The sequence below is a fragment of the Moschus berezovskii genome, chromosome X (assembly GCF_049115385.1).
Source record: "Moschus berezovskii isolate FMDL1 chromosome X, NW_MosBer_1.0, whole genome shotgun sequence".
Lineage (NCBI taxonomy): Eukaryota > Metazoa > Chordata > Mammalia > Artiodactyla > Moschidae > Moschus > Moschus berezovskii.
The window spans coordinates 7,144,354-7,170,354 of NC_142488.1; the positions used below are offsets into that span (position 1 = coordinate 7,144,354).

General features: G+C 45.0%; 1 protein-coding gene across 1 annotated transcript in view; it reads right to left on the bottom strand.

The window, feature by feature from the left end:
* The window catches only part of LOC148773215 (anosmin-1-like), a 228,181-nt gene that overhangs the window by 177,811 nt on the left and 24,369 nt on the right, over positions 1–26,001 (bottom strand). The window contains exon 2 of the mRNA XM_088833792.1: positions 3,489–3,536. Within this exon, the coding sequence (XP_088689918.1) occupies positions 3,489–3,536 (48 nt within the window). The remainder of the gene's footprint in view (positions 1–3,488; positions 3,537–26,001) is intronic.

Consider the following 26,001-nt stretch of genomic DNA (forward strand, 5'->3'; position numbering starts at 1 on the left):
CGGTTCTAAGCTTCAAGACACCACAATGAACAAAGCGGAGACAATCAATCAATGGCTGCCTGAAGCTTATTTTCTGGTGAAGGGGACAGGATCGTAGAGACAAAGAGGTATATAAAATGACAAGGGTGTAATATGGCCCAGGAAACTGTAAATGTGTGGGTGGTGATACGGGAGGGCAAGGCTGAGGAGGTGGCATTTGTGCTGAGACGTGAATGGGGCGGGGGTGGGTGGCGTGGTGGTGCGTAGTGAGCTGGGTGTCTTTGGAAGAAGTTTTCTGGGAGGAGGGAAAAGACACACTGATGGGGGTTGAACACAGGAGGAAGTGGAGAGAGACCACTTCTCTCAGGACAGATGAGATAGTGTTTACACCGAAGGTGATGTTTCGATATTAAAGGGCGTGAGGCAAACGGCAGCATGATTCAGATTACGTGTGTAAAAGTGTCTTTCCAACACACACGTGCATGCAGTAGAATCTGGCAGACCCGAGAGCATGCTCGTGGACTGGCCCAGACAAGAGATGCTGGCACACTGGACAAGGCAGGCAACTGGATGGAAGGAAGAACCCGTGTTCTGGAGAGATCCTGATGGTGACCAGCTTTGCAGACGCAACCAGAACTAATTACTTTGTGTAAAAAGCAGAGACATTCCTTTGCCCACAAAGGTCTGTATAGACAAAGCTATGGCTTTTCCAATAGTCATCTGTGGATGCGAGAGTTGGGACATAAAGAAGTCTGAGCACCAAAGAATTGATGCTTTTGAACTGTGGTGTTGGAGAAGATTCTTGAGGATCCCTTGGACTGCAAGGAGATCCAACCAGTCCATTCTAAAGAAGATCAGTCCTGAAGATTCACTGAAAGAACGGATGCTGAAGCTGAAGCTCCAATGCTTTAGCCACCTGATGCGAGGAGTCGACTCATTTGAAATGACCCTACGGATACTGAAGCTGAAGCTCCAATGCTTTAGCCACCTGATGCGAGGAGTCGACTCATTTGAAATGACCCTACGGATACTGAAGCTGAAGCTCCAATGCTTTAGCCACCTGATGCGAGGAGTCGACTCATTTGAAATGACCCTGATGCTGGGAAAGATTGAAGGCAGGAGAAGAAGTGGGTGACAGAGGATGAGGTGGTTGGATGGCATCATGACTCAATGGACATGAGTTTGAGCAAACTTGGGGACATAGTGAAGGACAGCAAAGCCTGGTGTGCTGCAGTCCATGGGGTCGCAAAGAGTCAGACACGACAGCCACTGAACAACAACTTTCTATAAAATATTATGTAAACTTTAACATACACTCAGTTATCTCATCAGTATAACTTTTTGACTTGGTGGGGTTTCTTTTTTTTTTAACTCTTCTGTCCCAGTATTTGTTCAAAACGGTTTTTAAAGTTATAGATCTTTATTCAAGACCACAGTGGAGACAGCATTCCCAACTTGAGTTGCCTCTATCAATTTGCTTGCCTGGGAAGTCCAATGAACAGAGGATCCTAGCTGGCCACCGTCCATCGGATGACAAAGAGTCAGGCACGACTTAGTGACTAAACAACCACCACACCCGATTTGTTGGGTTATTTCAGGACCATCATCCAATATGTATGTGCTTCCACCATCATATAACATGTATGATTTTCCCCACATGTAAAATGGAGTTATCATCACTTACCCTTCACTTCATTAACCAGAAGATCAAGAGGAAAAGCTTACACGGTGCTTCAAAGTCTCAAAAGAAATGCAAACTAATTATCTGCGAATGTACCCAGTGACGATAATATCCAAAGGAGATAAACTTTGATTAACGTGTAAGGTTCATCCCCACGGATTCAGACTAAAAACAACCCTGAAATTTATGTCAGCTTTGTAATATATTCCAAAGGTTCTGTTGGAGTTAGCCGTGACTTACTGATTCATTTTTGCTTTCAGGCAAAAGGAATTGATTTCTGTTCTTGTGAAATTCGGTCTCTCATGTCAGCCTTGATCATTCAATTACGAAATATGGTTCAACGATCTGTATTCCCCAGAGTGGCAATGTTCTTTAATTAGGGTATTTTAAAAGCAATTCAAATGAATCTCTCCCATTCAAATTTCAAATGTATAAAAAGGAATTAACTTCTTGATGGGGTAAGGATAAAAAGGGTGCTAAGTATAAATAACACAGATACAAAAAATTACCCTCATGCTGCCGTCTATGGGGTCGCACAGAGTCGGACACGACTGAAGCAACTTAGCAGCAGCAGCAGTAGCAATCACCAACTTGATGGACGTGAGTGTGACTGAACTCCGGGAGCTGGTGATGGACAGGGAGGCCTGGCGTGCTGTGATTCATGGGGTCGCAAAGAGTCAGACATGACTGAGCGACTGAACAGAACTGAACTGAATACCCAACCAACAAAACCGGAAAAAAAAACTACTTTTATGAAATTTAGTCACAGAGCCATATATTCATGCACACACACACACACACACACACACACACATACACACACAACCTTTTTCTGTATTGATGACATAAACAAATTATCCAAAACACTAGCTGGAGAACAATTATTATAACAGATACCAGAAAACGTCTTATCAGGGCCAATGTTTACGATACTCTATAAAAAGGAAAAGGATCATAAACCAGACATTCCACGTCTGCCCAGAATCTAGAGAGTCAGAGGTAAGCAACTGTCACCAAATTATGTCACATTAACATGATTATACAATTTTGACTGTAAAATAAAAGAATGCTTCAATTTCCAGTCTAACAGTCGCAACCACGAAAGAAACTTCAACAAACTCTACTACGATCGCAAAGCGCTCCGGTATGTATAGCAGGTTTCAACTGTATTCACTTATACTATCTGAATATAAAGCCAACCTTCAGACTAGAGCTGAAGCATATACCTACATGTATATTACATGTATACACACATACAGATTCTTATAGCTTATGATGCTTGGGGACTGAGCAATTTATGCTATCAGACTAATGTGAAATTGAGACCAGGGGTGTGCAACGAGAAATACTCAGAAAAGAGGCTGCTTCCTTAAAGAATCGAATTACTTAATGAGCAGTTCCTCCACACAAAGTGAACACATACAAAATAACTTAGCTGTAAGTAGAATGCGTTAAGCTTTCTGGTGGAATCAGAAGATGTTTTCTCCTTGAAAACATTTTTGACTAACATAACTATAGAATGGAGATACAAATGAGGTAATAAATAGAAATACTGATACATATATCTCGATTGCAGCAGCAACTACATTAATGGAATCTATGCATGTGATAAAAATCTTACCAAACTATATTAAATACATCCCTTGTACCAGTGATGGTTTTCTGCTTGTGATACTGTGCTACAAATAAATAAGGTATAATCATGGCTGGAAAGAGGGTGAACAGTACATGTGATTTCTCTCCACTAGCTTTGAGGCTTCCTGTGACTCTACACTTATTCCAAAATTAATTTAAAAAAAAAATACTGATACAGTTGTAGGGAACATACCTTTGAACATTGCTTGTGATTCTGGCACCAAACCAGGGAACCATTGTTCTGCAAAAGGAAAAAAGCAACATTGACTCATTAAATACTTTTCTATTGGAAAACTGCATACACCTGTGTGCATTAATATAATTTTAAAATATCAGCCCTAATGAAAGACCAACTTGCCACCCTGCTGTGTCTTTCTTCCTAAGACAGAAAAGTGGGTTTCTAATGGAAATCCTGTTTGGCCCTTGACGTCGTGATACAAATACATATAAAATAAGGAAGAATTTCAAGCTGTTTTGGGAAGGAAAAGTGTGTGAGCCATCTCTCAGGGGTGTGCTGAGTGATGAAATACAGACCAGCAGAGAAATGACCCGCAGAGGTGTCTTCCTGGAGGCTTTTCAATTTCAGCTAATCAGTAAAAAGAGTTTGAGCCTGGAAGTCAGATCCAGTGGGAAAATCATCCTCTCTCTCTCTCTCTTTCCCCCTTCTCTGGATGTGTGACTCTGGACAAGGGACTTAGTATGTCTGTCCCTCAGTTTATCCGTCTGTAAAGCATAAGGACATTAGCTCTTGCATGTGGTCAGTGGTATAAATAAGTGAGGGGATACGCACAAACTACTCAAGCACACCAAATGCCAGGATTCGGATTTATTCACATTCAAATTTATTTTATTGCGGTATAGCTGATTTATCATGTTGTGTGAATTTCTGCTGTACTGAGTGACTCTGTTATACATGTATGTATATATATATACACATTTTTTCATATTCTTTTCCATTATGCTTTATCAGAGGATGTTGAGTAAATGAGGACTGATGCTGACGCTCCAATCCTTTGGCCACCTGATGCCGAGAGCTGACTCATTGGAAAAGACCCTGATGCTGGGAAAGATTGAGGGCAGGAGGAGAAGGGGACGACAGAGAGTGAGATGGTTGGATGGCATCACCCACTCGATGGACATGAGTTTGAGTAAACTCAGGGAGTTGGTGATGGACAGGGAGGCCTGGTGTGCTGCAGTCCACGGGGTCGCAAAGAGTCGGACACCACTGAGCGACTGCACTGAGCTGATTGAGTATAGTTCCCTGAGCTCTACAGTAGAACCTTGTTGATCCATCCATATGTGTGTGTTCCCACCTGCTAACCCCAAACTCCCGATTCGTCCCTCTCCTCCGCCCCGCCCCCTTGACAACCACCAGTCTGCCCTGCAAGACTGCGAGTCTCTTTCCGCTTCATAGATAAGTTCATTCGTGTCGTGTTTTAGATTCTACATGTAAGCGACGGCATATGCTATTGACCTTTCTCTGACTTACTTCACTTGCTGTGATAATCTCTGCATCCATCCATGTCACTCCCAATGGCATTATCTCATTTTTTTTCTGTGACTGACTAGTATTTTATTGTATACATAAGTTTCTTTACCCACTCATCTGCTGATGGATATTTACATGGCTTCCATATCTTGGCTATTGTATATAGTGACACCATGAACACAGAGGAGCATATATCTTTTCGAATTACAGTTCTGCAGAACTATGATTTATCATCCCTAGATTCTGAACTTGCATTTGACACTTGTCATCGGACATGACTAAACTTTTGGTTGGATTATGACACTTTACATCAGACTCTGCTAGGCTGGGATAGGTTGGGAGCGCTAATGGAAACGGTCACCTGGTCATTAAGACATTGTGACCTCCTGTTCTCTGAAGTTCAAGGTTGGATACGAGATTAAAGTAGCCCATTCAGTTCAGTTCAGTCGCTCAGTCGTGTCCGACTCTTTGCGACCCCCTGAATCACAGCACGCCAGGCCTCCCTGTCCATTACCTATGTCTGAATGCCTAAACTTTTAATTTTAAGAATATCATAGTGAATAGAATAGTATCACCTTTGTTTGCACTCAAAAGAACACTAAACCAATAATGTACCTTTTATTTTTATTTATTTATTTGTTTTTTATTGGAGGCTAATTATTTTACAATATTATATTGGTTGGTTTTGCCATGCATTGACATGAATCCGCCCTGGGTGTACATGAGTTCCCCTTCCTGAGCCCCCCTCCCTCGTCCCTCCTCCGTTTATCCTCCCTCTGGGTCATCCCTGCGCACCAGCCCCGGGCATCCTGTATCATCCATCGACCCTGAACTGGTGATTCGTTTCACATATGACAACATACATGTTTCAATGCCATTCTCCCAAACCATCCCACTCCCAAAATATCCTTATTACAAATTTACTGATACATAATTCACAGACACAAAAGGCACTCATTTAAACTGTATAATTCAGTGGTTTTTAGTAGAAAGGCTGGGCGACCATCACCACTAGTTGTTGAACTTTTTCATCTCTGCTGACACAAAGCTGTCCATTTTGCAGTCCCTCTTCTCAGACTCTGACAACCACTCACATACATTCTTTCTCTAGAAATTTCCCTACTCTGGACACTTCATGTAAATGGAATCAGAACATGCGTAGTCTTCTGTGCCTGGATTATTTCGCTTCATCATGTTTTAGATTATGCTCCTGAGAGTCCCGTGGACAGCAAGGAGATCAAACCAGTCCATCCTAATGGAAATCCATCTTGAATATTCACTGGAAGGACTGATGGTGAAGCTGAAGCTCCAATACTTGATGCAAACAGCCGACTCGTTAGAAAAGACCCTGAAGCTGGGAAAGATTGAGGGCAGAAGGAGAAGAGGGTGACAGAGGATGAGATGGCCTCACCGACCCAATGAGCATGAGTCTGAGAAAGCTCCAGGAGAAATACTAGAGGACAGAGAGGCCTGGTGCGCTGCAGTCCATGAGGTCGCAAACAGTCGGACACAACTCAGCAACCGAACAGCCGTCTTTTTGCTTCATCCATACTGTCACACACATCAATATCCCATTCATTCTTTTGTCACTGTCAGATACTATTGTATGGATATTTGCTCTTCCACTCACAATAACATATCTTCCTAATGCAGGATTCTCAGAATCACTGGGTCTATCTCAACTGTTTAGGATTCGAAATTTCCCTCTTCCATCTAATAATCATTCGGCTAAAAGATCTCAGTCCTGCAGGAAAGCTTTCCCCATTAAGTGTCTCCATCATACTAACTCAAGCCTCCTTTACAAGCTTAACTCCCCCAGATCGCTGAATGCCCCTAACAATTTAGATCATCTGATATTAACCTCCTTACCCCCTCGCTGAGCCACACCCATCCTCAGTGGGTACTGATATCTCCCTACGTTATCAATGCCCACCAGTCCATCAATAAGGGCTGGCGTTGTGTACGAACAGCCTGGACTGAGGTCACGCATGGTCTTGTGTAGGCTTGACATCAGAGACACAAGAATTTAATAGACTGCCTGGGGGCCAAAGCTGGACAAACGGTGGACGTGGTTTAATCACTGGCAATAATGTGTTCAAGAAAGAGGCCATTATGGGAAAACCCAATGTTTCATAAAAAACTGGTGACAAAGTTTACAAGGGCGTGAGGCAGACCAACGTATTGGTCACAAGCAGAGTGTGCTGTGTTCAGACATGTCTCAGTCATGTCTGAGTCTTTGCAAGCCCAGGGACTTAGCCCGCCAGGCTCCTCTGTCCCTGAGATTTCCCAGGCAAGAATACTGGAGTAGGGGTAGCCATTCCCGTCTCCAGGACATCTTGCTGGAGACACAGGGATGGAACCTGCATCTCTAGCATTGGCAGACGGGTTCCTTACCACTGAGCCGCCTGGGAGGCCCATAAATAGGGTTAACAATAGCAACAAGAAGCAGGGGCCAAACGCTGAGAAGTATGTTGTTATGGCAACGCTGGGGGCGGGGTCTGGGGCATCAGGAGAACTTCTCCCCTCCTCATCCTGTCTGGGAAGGGTGTTTGCAGCCTGTCCCATGTGGGGTTGGATCCTGCTGGGACTTCCAGGGACCAGGTCTGGCAGACCACAGCCTGACCCCAACTTGAGTGCCCTGTGCTCACGCCCCAGAGATGGGAACCAGTGAGGTTCCTTCCAAAGAGACACAGGGCTAAAGCAAATGGACTCCCAACCTTGGCGACTAGGTCAAGGCCAGATCTTGATCACCTCCTTCAGCAGGGTCATGGTCTGAGGGGGGCTTCCCTGATGGCTCAGATGGACAAGAATCTTCCTGCCAATGCAGGAGATCTGGGTTCGATCCCTGGGTGAGGAAGATCCCCTGGAGAAGGGAACGGCAACCCAGTCCAGTATTCTTGCCTGGAAAATCCCATGGATGGAAGAGCCTGGCAGGGCTACAGTCCATGGGGTTGCAAAGAGTCGGACACGATTGAGGGACTCAATGACAACAATGTGGTCTGAAGACCTTCTGCCTCCCTGAGTCAGGTCATTGCATCCTGCCCCTTGCCCTGGGATCCCTGACCTGGGAACGTCTTCCACCGGCTTCCCCTCCAGATCTTCCTTCTGCTGGACACACAGGCAGGCCCTCTGCAACTCTGCCTCTGCTCTTGAGAGATGCAGCACACACCCTCCTGCTCTGGGATCTCTTTTCCCTCATCTGAGTCTTAAGCTCCTCAACGGGAGTGTGGTCCTGGAGACAGGGCTTCCTCTTTCCTCTCCACTTGAAACCTTCACACTGGCAACTGCACCAGCTTCGTAGGCCAATCGTGAGGGTGCCCAGGGCTGCAGAAGCAGGCATGGCAACTGCTCCCTGCCCCCAGTGATGGGCTGACAAAAATATTACCAGCGGGGTCATATGCCACTGACCTGAGTATTATCAATAAATATCGTGATCGAGACAGTATAAGCATTTGCTCTGGTTATCTGTCATAATCACCTACATGATCGTTCCACGGACCACACAAGCATCCTCACACTGAAGGCACTGGGAGTCAAAGAGGGCAAATAATATATATATATACACACATCCTGCAGCCAGTGGTGAAACTCAGCTACGAGTGCCATGGTGAAGAAAAGCGAGGGACACAGCGAGACTAGAGCGGGCTGTGAATGAAATCTCCAGAGGTACAAACCACAAGGAGAGTGGGAATCGAACTAGACAGTTCCCACCATTGTAAGCTCAGAGAATATCAGATCAGGTGGAGCGGCTGGAGCAGGGAATAGGACAGGAGATGGGGTAAACACGCAGAAAGCGGAACAGGTTACAAACGACGGGAAAGAACACTTTTCGCTTAGTATATGTCAGAGGGTTAAAAAAAAAATTGGACGATAAGGGCTGTGAGAAGCTCCATTCATGGCACACCTTGGTCAGAATCCTTCTGTTCACTTTGGAGGTAAAATGGTTAAACCTCAACAACTGACAAATCCAGGGAAGGGTGCCTTCAGCCGCTTGGCAAACGCAAACATGACTGCCAGCCCCAGGCTGAAACACACATTGCCGCCGGTCCCATGGGCCTGCACACCGACAGTCACTGAGCCCATCTGTCATTGACATTTTCCTGGGATTTAAGACCAACGCATTTCCTCCACCAAAGCACTTTCATTTGAGGCCAAATTTCCCATGAATCATTAAAAATGAAAAGCTATCCTTAGAAAGAAATATTGGGGGCAACAGCAAGCAGGCATGAAAGGTTTATTATGATTATAATCATTAACTTTTTTATTACAGAAGATAGGATGTTATAGCTTGCTGGGGAAGATTAAAACGATAATCCAGGTAAAGTGCTTAGCAAAATGGTTGGCACAGAGTTAGATGTTAAAAAAAAAAAAAAGACGATCGTGATTATAAATTTTACTATGTTTGCCATTATTTTTGTTCTGAGGAGTGGAAGAGTAATCCTGGACTTTGAAACTCCCAGCTTTTGTGTATAACACGCATCCTGTGCTAACTGGTTTCATCTTTTTAGTGAGGCTCAGAGAGTGAGGGGGTTTGGGGTGGTGAGATGGGTCGGGTTGGGGTGGGAAGTAGCATGTTTTCTTCCCTTCAGTTCAGTTCAGTTCAGTCGCTCAGCCGTGTCCGACTCTCTGCGACCCCACGGACTGCAGCACGCCAGGCCTCCCTGTCCATCACCAACTCCCAGAGTCTACTCAAACTCATGTCCATCGAGTCGGTGATGCCATCCAACCATCTCATCCTCCATCATCCCCTTCTCCTCCTGCCCTCAATCTTTCCCAGCATCAGGGTCTTTTCAAATGAGCCAGCTCTTCCATGAGGGGTAGCAATTTCCAACACTGGCCAATGTGATGAGGGGGTAATTGCTTTAACTGCCTTTGACTGGCCACTTGTATTTGCTCTAAAGTGAACTGTCTTTGCATTTTGCCAATTCTATTTTGGAGTGTCCACCCTCTTCTTAGACACTGCAGCTATTGGAACCAATTAGATTTAGTAATAATTTGCCTGTTATTTACTGTTTTAAGTAAAAGGTTTCCAGTACATTATCTGTCTTTTGAATTTACTCATGGAATTTTCTCCAGGTAGAAATTTCTACACATACACACACACACACACACACACACACACACTTCCCCACCCAAAGTCTCTATTTCCTTTTGGGCTTTTAAGTTTCCTGTTTTCTTTAAAACAATCGCCCATGACAAGGTTTTGCAGCTGCCCTATGCTTTTGGTTTTATCAATCAGCATCTTCCACACAATTTATCTCTACAAAGAACGTCTAAGAACCCTGCCTAATGGCATGGCGGATGTCTGTAAACCCCCGATGAGCTCCGGCCACTGTGTTTGGGCCAGGTGTGCACGAACACCCCACCATCCACCTCTGCAGCTTACCTGGAATGCTCTCTGAGCAGAAAAGCAATGGGAAAATATAAAAACCCAGAGCGTTTCAACATCCCGCCCGGGGGGAAATTTTTAGCCGGATTACAATAGCCTTCACCAGTTAAGCCACTTGACAACAAAAAATAAAATACAGTATCTGCAATAAAGTCTCGCTCTGGCTGAAAGCCAGCAAAAATAAAGAGCCAAAGTACATTAGGCATGAAAGATATTTGCCTCTAGAATCATCACTTTAACCTCCAGGTAGCATCAGACAGTGAGACTTTGGTAATTATAGAAAGATTACATCCTGTATTTTATTGGTTTAACGAGATCAAACACGAATGCCAGTCAGTCCAACTTTCAAAGAGTTTATGTGAGTTCAGTCAGCTGCACCCAGACACTATTTCAATGATATTTCCAAAGTCTCTTCATTTCCAGCCTTTTGATTTTTCCCTTCAAGAAAAAAAAATAATTCTTCAAAAGCTTCAAGTAAAGCAAACACTTCACTCAAAGACGACCCACAAGGGAAGGATAAAGACAGATGAAAACTAGCTATCTCAATACAGTCATTTGCCGAGAAAAAAAGAGAATTAGAACAGATCCCTCTTGTTTTGGAGGTGATGGTGTGGTATTTCCCATAAGGGCTAACCAGGGTGCAGTTTCACGAACGTGCCCCTGAATGAGTGCCCAACAGCAACATGGAACATCTGACCTGAAACCATTCCAGAGAACCCATGACAGACCGAAACTTAACAAATCAGCCCTTTGAAACCACAGCATCACTAGCTGTGACTCAATCCATTTTCTTTTCGTGGTAAATGGAGGGTTTTTAAAAAGAAGGCATGAATTGAAATTTAGGAATTTCGCTTTAATGCAGAATAGTTTTCTATGACCTTGGAATTAAGAAACAAAATACTTGATTTTATTCATCGTTGTAAGGATATTCCGTTGTATTGCTGATACACTCACAAGTTTCTCGTATATTCAACAGCAGCTAAGAGGGGTGTTCAGGAGACTTCAATTGAGACTAGACATTTTCATGGCTCAAAGTATTTAAAAAAATTTTTTTTTAATATTTATTTATTTGGCTGCAGCCGTTCTTAGTTACAGCAAGCAGATCTTTAATTGCAGCATGCAAACTCTTAACTTGGCCCGTGTGCAAACTATTTCCCTGATCGCGGATCGATGTCAGGCCACTTGCATTGGGAGCGCACAGTCTTGCCTATTGGACCACCAGGGAAGTCCCTCGAAGTATTTTTTTCTTTTTAATGAGTCTTTGCTAGTGACCAACAACTACGAGTGAAAGTTGAGTGTCGTGTCAGTCGCTCAGTCGTGTCCGACTCTTTGCGACCCCATGGACACCATGCTCCTCCGTCCATGGGCTTTTCTAGGCAAGAGTACTGGAGTAGGTTGCCATTTCCTTCTCCGGGGAATCTTCCCGACCCAGGGATCGAACCCAGGTCTCCCGCATTGCGGACAGACACTTTACCACCTGAGCCACCAGGGAAGTCACAACTATACATCCACTCTAAATATGTCTCAGGAAACTTAAATGCATACTGCTAAGTGAAAGAAGCCAATCTGAAAAGGCTACACATTGTACGAGTCCAGCTTTGCGACGTTCTAGGAAAGGCAAAGCTATGGAGACAGTAAACGCATCAGTGGTGGCCAGCAGTTGCAGGGAGGGAGGGATGAACAGGGAGAATACAGAGGATTTTTAGAGCAATGAACCAACTGTGTGTGACACTGTCACTGCGGAACACGTCACTGTACATTTACCCAAAACTCACAGAATGGACAGCAAGATGAACCCGGATGTAACCTGTGGACCCGGGGTGCTGACCGTGTGTCAGTGATGGTTCCTTAGCACAGCAGATGTACCACTCGGGTGGGATGCTGGTGACGAGGGAGGCTGTGCATATATGGGGGCCATGGGGTGTATGGGAACTCTTGGTATTTTCTGCTCAATCTTTTTGTGAAGCTGCTGTTGCTGCTGCTAAGTCGCTTCAGCCGTGTCCGACTCTGTGCAACCCCATAGATGGCAGCCCACCAGACTCCCCCATCCCTGGGAGTCTCCAGGCAAGAATACTGGAGTGGGTTGCCACTTCCTTCTCCAATGCATGCATGCTAAGTTGCTTCAGTCATGTCCGACTCCGTGCGACCCTGTGGACAGCAGCCCTCCAGGCTTCTCTGTCCACAGGATTCTCCAGGCAAGAACACTGGAGTGCGTTGCCATTTCCTTCTCCCTTTGTGAAGCTAAGAAGCTCTAAAACAAAATCTACTTAAAGAGAGAGAGAAAAAAAAAGCTCAATGTTTATGTTTGTTGTTTACAGTACAAGTTCTTTTGTTATGGATTACCCTCAGGAAACAAGCAATCTTTTCATTAACCCCTCCCCGTAAATTTCCCTCCACATTCGACAACTATCTCACAGTGAACTGAATTCTACAGGAAAACAGTATCTGACCACACAAACCTACCCCCTGAAACGCCCAGACCTCCCCTGTGGCTCCCACCACTGGAACCCAGGGTCTGGCCACATTCTCTGCCTCATTTCCTGACACCTGGCAGCCTGTCCAGGAATGAGAACCTCTGTAAGTGCTATTTTCCTATCCGGGACTTGTCCGCTCCCCAAGGCGACTTCCACGCCACTTCTTCCAGGAAGCCCTCCCTGATGCCCAACTCCCTGACTACGACAGCTCCCCAGTGGCACATGCCCTGGGCTTCCCTGTACTTCTGTTCCAAAGCACTCTAGATGGTGGTCAGGTATAAATGTATTTGTATTGTTTTTTCTTTAATGATCGTCACCCCCCCCACCCCCTACCTATGACTTCCTCAAATACAGAACGTATCTGTATTCCCCCGTCACCACTGGGTCCCTTGTAATCTTAAAAACTGCTGGCTGAATAGATAAATGAATGGAATAGGGAGTCATAAATGAAATTACACTTTAATCATTAGGTCATGAGGAAGTGAAAAGAAGGAAATAAACAGACAGAGATGAACAAATTGTTCATCTTCACTAGGTAGACATTTCAGGAAATGGCTTCACTAGTTTGCCTCGCATAGAGAAGAGATTCAGCGTCCAAGAGATTCACCATGAGAATATAAAAAACTGAACAAAGGCTTGTATACAAAATCAAGTGTAAATTATTTAAGAAATAATGGTGCTAACCATCTTTTATGGCAGAAAGTGAAGAGGAACTCAAAAGCCTCTTGATGAAAGTGAAAGAGGAGAGTGAAAAGGTTGGCTTGAAGCTCAACATTCAGAAAACAAAGATCATGGCATCTGGTCCCATCACTTCATGGGAAATAGATGGAAAAACAGTGGAAACAGTGTCAGACTTTATTTTTGGGGGGCTCCAAAATCACTGCAGATGCTGATTGCAGCCATGAAATTAAAAGACGCTTACTCCTTGGAAGGAAAGTTATGACCAACCTTGATAGTATATTAAAAAGCAGAGACATTACTTTGCCAACAAAGGTCCGTCTAGTCAAGGCTATGGTTTTTCCCGTGGTCAAGTATGGATGTGAGAGTTGGACTGTGACAAAGCTGATCGCCAAAGAATTGATGCTTTTGAACTGTGGTGTTGGAGAAGACTCTTGAGAGTCCCTTGGACTTCAAGGAGATCCAACCGGTCCATTCTAAAGGAGATCAATCCTGGGTGTTCATTGGAAGGACTGATGCTGAAGCTGAAACTGCAATACTTTGGCCACCTCATGCGACGAGTTGACTCACTGGAAAAGACTCTGATGCTGGGAAGGATTAGGGGCGGGAGGAGAAGGGGACGACAGAGAATGAGATGGCTGGATGGCATCACCGACTCTGTGGACATGAGTTTGAGTGAACTCCGGGAGTTGGTGATGGACAGGGAGGCCTGGCGTGCTGTGATTCATGGGGTCGCGGAGAGTCGGACACGACTCAGCAACTGAATTGAACTGAACTGAACTGAAATAAAGTCATCTAAAGAAAATTTATAGAACAGCAAGCGTTATACAATGCCATGTGGGAAAGCATTCCTTTTATTACCACTTTGATATGAATTTTGATAAGGAATACGCTTACAAATTCCATCCTGGGGAAAGGACTGCATGCAACTTTTATTACTCGCTATCCCCGATGGAATGAGGGGAGACACCATGGAACTATGGAATTGGAGGTACCGGCTTCTGTTAGCACATCCCAAGGAACAGTCTTCCGACTTTAATCTCCTCCAAGAAGATGTGTTAATTCTGAATTCATCCCTGCCACAGCTGTGACTGCGGATATGTAAACTACATTTGGTATTCAAATGTACATTCTCAGAAGAAAATTCTGGTAAATCGTGCCCTCTCCACGAAAATCACATTAAGCCCTGGAAGAAATTTCAAGACAGAATAAGTGACTTGTGCAGAAAGAAATCCAACCTTCGGTAGGTTGAGAGGGAGTGTTAATGGTAATAACTAAAATTGAGTTAATGACTCGTTATTACAAAGTAAGGGAAGCATGAGCAACAGAGCACCTACATAAATTAAACAACGACAGTATTGTTCCTGGAAAACCTAAAAAAAAAATAAAGAAACATCTGTATAAACCTCATTCTCTTACCACCTCCTCCTTCACAGCGGAGACAAGGAACAGTGATGAACACAGCCTATAAAGGCAGGCGTGCTCAGACATGGCTCTCAAGTTCTTGCTTCGCCTGGAAATTGTGTGGATCCTCCCAGTTCCAGGAATTTCTCCCCCATCACCATGCCCTGCTTGTCGAGAAAGTAAACAAATATCTCTGGAATAAAGTGTCCAGGCTGAAAGGGGCAGAGAGGCGGCATTCCTCAGGTAGGAGCGACCATCGACTTCAAAGTTCTGGAAGGGTTCTTTCCGAGGTGGGTCAGCCACACATTCTTGAGTTTCTAACCCTTCCTTCAAAGTGGCCCTAACTTCAGTCTGAATCACCTGTGTGGGTCTCAGTGTTGGTGGGAAAGACAAGACTGGGAAGAAGGGACAAGAATGAGCCATGGGAGAAGAAGCAGAAGAAACGGGGAAGAAAGATAGAAAAGGCCCCAAAAGTCTGATGTAAATGGCATATTAGGTCCTAGGGCATAAACGTGAGATGTTAAAACTCCTTTGAAACTTAATATTAAAGACAGACTTTATTTTCTTGGGCTCCAGGATCACTGCAGATGGTGACGGCAGGCATGAGATTAAAAGACGCTTTGCTCCTTGGAAGAAAAGCTATGACCAACCTAGACAGCATATTAAAAAGCAGAGACATTCCTTTGTTGACAAAGGCCCATGTAGTCAAAGCTATGGTTTTTCCAGTGGTCACATGCGGATGTTAGAGTTGGACCACAAAGAAAGATGAGCGCTGAAGAAGTGGTATTTTTGAACTGTGGTGTTGGAGAAGACTCCTGTGATTCCCTTGGACACAAGGAGATCAAACAAGTCAATCCCAAAGGAAATCAGTCTTAAATTATTCACTGGAAGGACTGATGCTGAAACTGAAGCTCCAATCCTGATCCGAAGAACTGACTCATTAGAAAGACTGAAGGCAGGAGGAGAAGGGGACTATAGTTCAGTTCAGTTCAGTAGCTCAGTCCTGTCTGACTTTTTGTGACCCCGGGGACCGCAGCATGCCAGGCTTCCCTGTCCATTACCAACTCCTGGACTCATGTCCATGGAGTCAGTGATGCCATCCAACCATTTCATCCTCTGTCGTCCCCTTCTTCTGCCTTCAATCTTGCCCAGCATCAGGGTCTTTTCCAGTGAGTCAGTTCTTCGCATCAGGAGGCCAGAGTATTGGAGCTTCAGCTTCAGCATCGGTCCTTCCAATGGATATTCAGGAGTGATCTCCTTTAGGATGGACTGGTTGGATCTCATTGCAGTCCAAGGGACTCTCAAGAGTCTTCTCCAACGCCACAGTTTCAACAAAAGTAAGTCGCTATGAGGTGTATTTCTCGTAGGAGATGAGAGTGGTAAAGGAATTAACCCTGTTCTGGGAAGACCTAAGAGCAGTATGGAGGGGTAGCCCCTTTGGTGTGGAAGACGAACACGAGTACACACGAAATAGGAGGTGAGCAGGTCACCACTTCTGCCCAAAGACACGTCTCTCCACTTCAAGTCCCAACAAAGCTCTTCCTCAATGAACCAAGCTAGTTTAGGGGGCACTGCAATTTCACTGGAGGTTAAGATACTTTTCCTGAAACTAAGAGACTCGTGGTGTCTTGAGCGTTTTCACCAAAGAATGTATTGTTGTTGCAATGTGTTTTGCCTCGTTATTGGCAGCTGTGTTCATCTGTACTTTCGTGTGAGCCTGCGTACCAAGCAACTGAAAGGAACAGTGGAAATATTGTTAAAGAAAACACGTCAAAGTCCCTGTGAAGAATTCAAACCATGATCAAAGGAGAAAAAAATGCAAGAGCAATGTGGAACAGCAATTTAGAAACAACTTTCCGCCAACTGTTAATTACATCTTTTACTACCTTTCTCTGGAAAGACAGTGATGTGGATATTCGCAACTCGCTAAAAATTGAGGTCAGGAGGTGAAGGGGGCGACAGAGGATGAGATGGTTGGATGACATCATCGACTCGATGGACATGAGTTTGAACAAGCTCCGGGAGATGGTGAAGGATAGGGAAGCCTGGCGTGCTGCAGTCCGTGGGGTCACAAAGAGTCCGACACCACTGAGCGACTGAACAATACCAAAAAGACACTTTGGGCAGCATTAGAGGAGTGATGTTTAGAAATCCTCTTAGGTCTTTTCTTTCCTTAGTGTTGCTCTTATGTTTTAATTGCAGGCTGTTTTACAGGTGAACAAAGCAGAAAATTAGGAGACCTCTTAGCACAAACTAAAGCAATGACTTCACTAGATTTCTGAGCTACAGCGGGATTTAATCTTGTCCTGCCTGGGAAGGGTAGTGTACAAAAGCTGCTCTTATCTGTAAGCAATTAAAAACCTTTTTTTTTTTTTTAAACTATATCAAAGCTAACTGAGGGCTCTTAGAATGCTGACTCTGCACAGTTGATCAGGTGAGTCAAGTGGGATTCCAGGGCTCTCTTCAAAATTACTACCAGGCGGGCTTCCCCGGTGGCTCAGATGGTAAAGAATCTGCCTGCAATGCAGGAGACCCGGGTTCAATCCCTGGGCCGAGAAGATCCCCTGGAGAAGGGCATGGCTACACACACCAGTATTCTTGCCTGGAGAATTGCATGGACAGAGGAGCCTGGTGGGCTACAGTTCATGGGGTCGCAAGAGTCAGACACGACTGAGCGACTAACATTTTTTTTCACTTTTGACTTTTCTTCAGGCTTTCTTTTTTTTTTTTAATCTTTCATTTTCGGTCTCTTGAAAGTCATACACAGAGGTGTAGGTTTGGGGCCTTTCTGCCACTTGTTCAATAAACTTGTGGATCTGAAGTTTTGTGTCTGATGGCTTCCCTGGTGGTCCGGGGGTTACGACTCTGCTTGTCAGTGCAGGAGACTTGGGTTCATTCCCTGGGTGGGGAAGACCTCACAGGCCCCTGAATAGCTAAGTCCATGCGCCCCAACTACTGACGGTATGCTCTAGAGACCGGGGGCGGAAACTATTGAGCCTTTCTGCTGCAACTGCTCAGGTCCAGATGCTTTCGAGCCCTGGGCAGCACCTCAATGAGAAGCCCCCACCAAGGGAAGCTCACATACCATGACTAGACAGGAGCCCCAGCTCTCCACAACTAGAGGAAAGCCCATGCAGCAATGCAGACCTGGCAGGACCAATAAATTAAAAAAAAATAGAATTATTTTAAAAAAATCACTAATGGTCACCGTGCCGCTGTGTCGGTGAGCATCTCTGTCCATCTCTCTCTTCAAAGTGTTACGATCTATCCGATACTAGCACCAAGCCTGTGCTCTAAGAACAGACAGGACAAGGAAAGGAACCCCAACCGTGACGCCAAACACCCACTTGAAATGTTTAGAAACTGCAGGATTCTGAGTCAGATGCTCCCAGTGGAATTACAAGTGCGAGAAGACCTTTGAGGGTCATGCAATCCCTCTTCTTGCTGAACGCCAAGACACGTGTGAGCTGTGACTGACACGTCATTGTCTTATAATACAGGGAACTTTGCCAAGGAAAGAGGTTACAGGGCCCCAGTTAACATGGAAGCCTGTCTCAGGGACTTCTCCAACCCTTGAATCCAGCTCAAAACTCTCAAATCCGTTCAAGAGCAGAGGGGTGAGAGGTTATTAACTTTCAGACCTTCTGCCTGCTGACACTTTATCCTCTAATAAACTAACGCCTCTAACTGTTGCTGTTTCGTTGCTAACTCATGTCTGACTCTTTGTGACCCCCTGGACTGTAGCCCGCCAGGCTCCTCTGTCCATGGGATTCTCTAGGCAAGAATACTGGAGCGGATGGCCACTGCCTTCTCCACGGGATCGTCTCGACCCAGGGATAGAACCCTCATCTCCTGCTTTGCAGGCAGATGCTTTACCACTAAAGAGCCACCGGGGAATCCCAACACCTCTAATAACTCTCTCCAGAGCATTTACAGTGTCCACGAAGAAAGGTCGAAAGCAGATGAGAACGACATAACACAGGGTCCATCCAGTGTGAGCCCCAGGAGGCAAGACCACAGACCCCACAGGACTCAAGGCTGGGAAGACCACAGAGACAGATGGTCCTCAACCTCACAATCGATAACTCAAGGGCTGGACCAAGATGATGATGCAGATAAGCCGCATCTTTGGCGCCACCATGAAAGGGAAACTTTCTGAGAAATGCCCAGCAATGTCTGAGGAGAAAGGCGTTTGCAGAAAGGCTGGGGAGGGAGGTTGTTAAGTCCAGCGATGGCACAAAGCCCAGAAGGATCATGCCGGGGCCTGTCTGGCCACGTGGGTCACTCATTATCATGGATCTGAGGAACCCATGCAAGCCATGAGCAATACTGGCAACAGCAGGTGCTGAAGAAAATTTTAGACCCAGGAGAATTCTGACAGGTAAGAGAGACTGAGGACCAATGTCCTCTCTTTAGACATGCAGAGAGTAGAGCCCGGGAAGTAAAAAAAATTACAGAACACCTGGTGGATTCCAATCAAAATATGTTTCATAGAAAGCACAACCCACATGGATTCAAAAGACCCTACTTCACATCCCAGGTTACCTCTCCATTATAAATTGTGAGCTCTCAAGAAAATGAGCTTCTTCTCTTCCTAAAGATGCGAGGAGGAGTGTTTTTGTAAAAAAAAAAAAATAATAATAATAATGGTATCACCTGTATCTAAAAAAAAAAAATAAAGATATACAGTAGAGAATCAGGTTTGGAGGAACTCAGCTCCATATAACAAATAAACAACAGCATCAAAACATTAAAAAATAAAAAAAAATAAACATCATCACAGAGAAGTTTACGAAGACACCCTGGGATCATCTAAAGTCAAGGCTGCTGTCTAGGCTCTGCGTAGTCATTCACATCCGAGTCTTTGCAACCCTGTGGACTGCAGTCCGCCAGGCTCCTCTTGCCATGGGATTCTCCAGGCCAGGATACTGGAGTGGGTTTGCCATTTCCTTCTCCAGTGAGTGTGAACCTCAGTGCCGAGTATGGGATTTTGCAGGCAAGAATACCGAAGCAGGTTGCCATTTCCTACTTCAGGGGAAATGTGCGAATGGTCATGTCTAGGTGTCAACATGCAAATCTCTCAGGCTTCCCTGGTGACTCGGTGGTAAAGAAGCTACCCCCATTGCAGGAGACAGGGGTTCCATCCCTGATCTGAGAAGATTCCACACGTCACGGGGCACCTAAGCCCGGGTGCCACAACTATTGAGTCTGTACTCTATAGAGTCTGGAATAGCAACTACTGAAGCCCATGTGTGCCCTGAAGCCTGTGGTCAGTAACACGTGAAGCCACTGCCATGAGAAGCTCTGCTGGCCGCAAGTAGAGAAAGCCCACGTGCATCAAGGAACAAACATTGTTCCAGTAAATCTTGGTTACCAGTACAGCCAAAATAAAAATAAAAAGTGATGCAAATCCACATATGAGAGAGCTCTCAGCACAAGGAATGACTCTTAATAACGTAGAAGACGTTCACAGAAAGTTCTGGAGTCCTGCCTGGCTCACGTGATTGATGGCCTGTGAAGAAGTCAAAATTCTGAGGGCCCTCAGTAAGTTCTGATGTACTGATAAAGAAAACGATTTTCCACTGCTTGGGAATAAGGTCAGTGTTATGAACTGCTACGTCACTTGGCTCTTTGGAGTCCTTCTAAAGGCATGTGGTCTGCGAAAAGCTCAGAATCAGAAGAACACTGCTTCAGTGCAGAGCTGCACTAAAATGAAATCCATAACTCATAGCCCCATTTGGGGGAACATAAAAGTCTCATATCAGCAAACACTATTTCTTTGGGGTTCCTGGACCCAGGTCCAACATGCATGCTGCCAGGGGGTGGGAGGGATGGTGGTTTTTCCACACCATCAAGCAATTCGCTCGCATCAACAGGGTGACTTGACTCCGACACTGTCTACCCCAAGACAGCTCAGAACCCACGGGCTAAGGGCTCAATCCCTTTGGACTGCCCTGACCCCACCTTCAGCTGCCAACAGCAAGCCCGGGCTACCATCAGAGCTTCTGACCAACCAACTACAGATCAGACATTAAAATGATCCCTGTGGTGTGCCAAGTCACTTCAGTCATGTCCCACTCTTTCTAACCCTATGGACCACAGCCCCCCAGGCTCCTCTGTCCGTGGGAGTCTCCAGGCAACAATACTGGAGTGGGTTGCCATGCCCTCCTCCAGGGGATCTTCCCGACCCAGGGATCAAACCTTTGTCTCTTAGGTCTCCTGCATTGGCAGGAAGGTTCTTTACTAGCTCTACCTGGGAGGCCCCCAACAATCCCTCCTTGGCTTTGAACACCAACTGCAAGTTCAAACTGTTACCTGTACTCCTGGCCAACTGTCTACAATAGATATTCCCATGACCTCTGTTGGGTTGGATTGGATTGGATCGGATCAACTTTTGATTTACTTGCTAGAGCAGCCCCCATAATTCAGAGAAACATTTGGCTTCCTAGATTCCTGGGCTAGAACTCAGGACCAGAGCTTCCCAAGTGGTTCAGCAGTGAAGAACCCACCTCCCAATGCAGGGGATGCAGGTTCATTCCCTGGGTCAGGAAGATCCCCTGGAGAAGGAAATGGTAACTCAGTCTAGTATTCTTGTTTCGGAAATCCCACAGACAGAAGATCCCGGCAGGCTACAGTCCATGGTTGGAAAGAGTCGGACATGAACCAAGGATTCAACCACACCAACAATCTAGAATGAAGGTTGGTCAGAACAGGAACGTAGGGGCAGGGAGGCAGAGAATGTAATGTGTCAATACTCTGAAATTGGCACAAGTTACTAGGGAAAGAAAGACACCAGATCGAAGCCCTAGGGCATACATGACACCGCAGCAGTCGTTCTCAAAGTGCGATCTTGAGACCTGCCGCATCGGCCTCACTTGGAAGCCTGTTAGAACATGTCAGTCTCGAGTCTCACCCCAGATCCACAGAATCGGGTGCTCGGAGGGTGGGTGCCGCGAAATGTGTTTTAACAAGGCTCCCAATGGTTGCAACCCTCACTGAAGCTCGATGACCTTGCTGTAAAGGGGGAAGAACAGTCCATCGTATTGGGCTACACGGGACCTCAAGGAACCACGTGGAACCAGCACTCCCAATGTTGGCTCCGTCTCCCTCTCCTCTAAGCACTTCGTGTAGCTCTTCAGGTGACCTCCTAGCGATCCAGGTACTGAGAAAGGCAGCCCTCTTTATCAACTAATAAATTGATCACTGGATGCACGTGTGTGCGTGCATAATTTTCCACCAGTTCAAGTCCATTTCTGCCTCTCAGCCTTCGGGCTGATCTCCCTCGGGGAAGCATGGATTGTCCAGGGCAATGACCCCCAGCGTGGTCCAGGCCCCTCTGCCCTCCACTCTCTAAGCCTCACCTCGGTCTCCATAGAGTCAACAACTCTACGAAGATGCTATGTGTTGATGGGGATGGCAGTGAGGGTGGAAACACAGCCGGCTCTAAAGGCATTCTCAAGTTCCCTCTTATTCTTCAGAATAGATGCTTGGCAGCTGCAAAGCTCGACAGGGCGATCCGTGGTTCATAATAAAACGTTCCTGTGAGGCACACGATGGCCTGGATTCTAGCATGCTGACCAGCAGAGGATAAGGATTAATTTAAAATTGTCAAGCTGGTTGCTCATGAGCATAAACAGCAACCAGAGACAACACATCATCAGGCAATATGAACTGGATTCTCTTCTATTGCTGTTATAACTCGGGTGTCAGGATTCAGTTGCTCAGTCGTGTCTGATTCTTTTTGACCCCATGGACTATACAGCACTTCAGGCTCCTCCTGGAGTTTGCTCAGACTCATGTCCATTGAGTTGATGATGCTATCCATTATCACCACAACCATTTAAAAAATGTTCAGTTCAGTTCAGTCGCTCAGTCGTGTCCGACTCGCCGCGACCCCATGAATCCCAGCACGCCAGGCCTCCCTGTCCATCACCAACTCCCAGAGGTCACTCAAACTCATGTCCACAGAGTCGGTGATGCCATCCAGCCATATCATTCTCTATCGTCCCCGTCTCCTCCCGCCCCCAACCTTTCCCAGCATCAGAGTCTTTTCCAGTGAGTCAACTCGTCGCATGAGGTGGCCAAAGTATTGCAGTATCAGCTTTAGCATCAGTCCTTCCAATGAATACCCAGGATTGATCTCCCTTAGAATGGACTGGTTGGATCTCCCTGCAGTCCAAGGGACTCTCAATAGTCTTCTCCAACACCACAGTTCAAAAGCATCAATTCTTCGGCGATCAGCTTTCTTCACAGTCCAACTCTCACATCCATACATGACCACAGGAAAAACCATAGCCTTGACTAGACGGACCTTGGTTGGCAAATAATGTCTCTGCTTTTTATTATATTATCAAGGTTGGTCATAACTTTCCTTCCAAGGAGTAAGCATCTTTTAATTTCATGACTGCAATCAGCATCTGTAGTGATTTTGGAGCCCCAAAAAATAAAGTCTGACAATGTTTCCACTGTTTTTCCATCTATTTCCCATGAAGTGATGGGGCCAGATGCCATGATCTTTGTTTTCTGAATGTTGAGCTTCAAGCCAAACTTTTCACTCTCCTCTTTCACTTTCATCAAGAGGCTTTTTAGTTCCTCTTCACTTTCTGCCATAAGGGTGGTGTCATCAGCATATCTGAGATTATAGATATTTCTCCCAGCAATCTTGATTCCAGCTTGTGCTTCTTCCAGCCCAGCGTTCCTCATGATGTACTCTGCATATAAGTTAAATAAGCAAGGTGACAATATACAGCCTTGACGCACTCCTTTTTCTATTTGGAACCAGTCTGTTGTTCCATGTCCAGTTCTGACTGTTGCTTCCTGACCTGCATACAGGTTTCTCAAGAGGCAGTTCAGGTGGTCTGGGATTCCCATCTCTTTCAGAATTTTCCACAGTTTATTGTGATCCACATAGTCAAAGGCTTTGGCATAGTCAATGAAGCAGAAATAGATGTTTTTCTGGAACTCTCTTGCTTTCTCCATGATCCAGCGGATGTTGGCAATTTGATCTCTGGTGCCTCTGCCTTTTCTAAAACCTGCTTGAACATCTGGGAGTTCATGGTTCACATATTGCTGAAGCCTAGCTTGGAGAGTTTTGAGCATGACTTTACTAGCGTGTGAGATGAGTGCAATTGTGCGGTAGTTTGAGCATTCTTTGGCATTGCCTTTCTTTGGGATTGGAATGAAGACTGACCTTTTCCAGTCCTGTGGCCAGCGCTGAGTTTTCCAAATTTGCTGGCCTATTGAGTGCAGCACTTTCACAGCATCATCTTTCAAGATTTGAAATAGCTCAACTGGAATTCCATCACCTTCATTAGCTTTGTTCGTAGTGATGCTTTCTAAGGCTCACTTGACTTCACATTCCAAGATTTCTGGTTCTAGGTCAGTGATCATGTTATCGTGACTATCTTGGTCGTGAAGATCTTTTCTGTACAGTTCTTCTGTGTATTCTTGCCACCTCTTCTTAATATCTTCTGCTTCTGTTAGGTCCATACCATTTCTGTCCTTTATCGAGCCCATCTTTGCATGAAATGTTCCCTTGGAATCTCTAATTTTCTTGAAGAGATCTCTTGTTTTTCCTTTTCTGTTGCTTTCCTCTATTTCTTTGCATTGATCACTGAGGAAGGCTTTCTTATCTCTCCTTGCTATTCTTTGGAACTCTGCATTCAGATGCTTATATCTTTCCTTTTCTCCGCTTTTCGCTTCTCCTCTTTTCACAGTTATTCGTAAGGCCTCCTCAGACAGCCATTTTGCTTTTGAAAAAAATATACAGTACCCCGTAAATGAAAACTATTTGCATTCCTTCAAAATAGTTTAGTATCCCTTTGGGGATACAATAAATCCTAGAAGGACTTATTTTACTACTAAAGCAAAATCTACCACCTTGATATATACATGGGATGGAAGATTCAGGACTGGTTTAGCTGAATTTCATTTGTAGCGGGGAAAATCTAAGCAGGAAAAAACAATGACTAGCTATAGTACAGGGTTTTCCCATTCTACTTGACTTTACTAAGTCAGATTTCTGTCGTGTGGTTTTCTTGTGATAGATGCTTCTTCACTGTGCTAATTTATGTGTTATTCATTAGAGAGTACAGGATAATTAATCAAATTAAAACAGAGCATCTCATAGTCCAGGACCCTGGCTCATATGGTATTCTAGCCCATTCATCATGATTCTGAGTTATTTTAATACAAAGTTCAAAAGATAGCCTGTTTTAATGAGAGATCACTTGAGAAAACATGATGAATTAAATCGGCTGAAAGAGAAGGAGCAATAACCCCAAGACAACACCGCAATTTGCAGAAAAAAAAAATTAATTGCAAGAAAAAAAATGTCGTATCTGCAGATTTATAAGCACCCAGCACCTGGGAAGGCAGGTTATGTTTTCCTAACAGAATAGATGACCTAGAATTCAGTGGTCTTTTCTCCTTATACAATAGCTAGGCAGGACTTCAAGCTACCATTTAAAAATCTCCTTAAGCTATTCCCATGCATCACATAGGAAAAGAAAATCTTTAAGTGGCGAGAGCAGATAAGAGATCTGAATTTCATTCTCCATGGAGAACTAGCACTTTCCAAGAAACGTCAAAGGCTAAGGTTTTCAAATAATAAATTAAAAATGATTCTTCATTTTTAGAGCAATTTTAGGTTCATAGAAAAATTAAAAGAAAGGCACAGAGAAAGGCACTCATTTAGCCCCCTGCTCCCTGACACGCACAGCCTTCTCCATCATCAGCACCGCCACCAGTGGCTCATCTGTTACAAGTGACGAACCTACAGTGAAACATCATTGTCTCCCAGAGTCTACAGTTTACTCCACGGATCACTACTCATTGCGCATTCTAAGGGTTTGGACAAATGTGTGACTACACAAATCCATAATAACAGTATACAGAGTAGTTTCACTGCCTGAAAAAAAAAAATCCTCTGTGCTCCACCTATTCATTGCTACCCACCCCAGCCCCTGCAACCACTGATCTTTTTCACTTTCTGCATAGTCGTGCTTTTTCCAGAAGGACATAGAGTTGGAATCCTGCAATGTGCAGCCTTTTCAGATGGGCCTCTTTCGTCCAATAATACGCGTTTTAGTTTTCTCCGTGTCTCTTTGTGGCCTGACAGCTCATTTCTGTGTAGTGCTCAGGAACAGTCCATAATCTGGATGGATCTCAGTTTATTTATTCCATTTATTGCAGGAGGATTCTTTACCAGCTGAGCTACAAGGGAAGCATCCTTTCAGCTACTGGAAGACATCTTGGTTGCTTCCAAATTTGG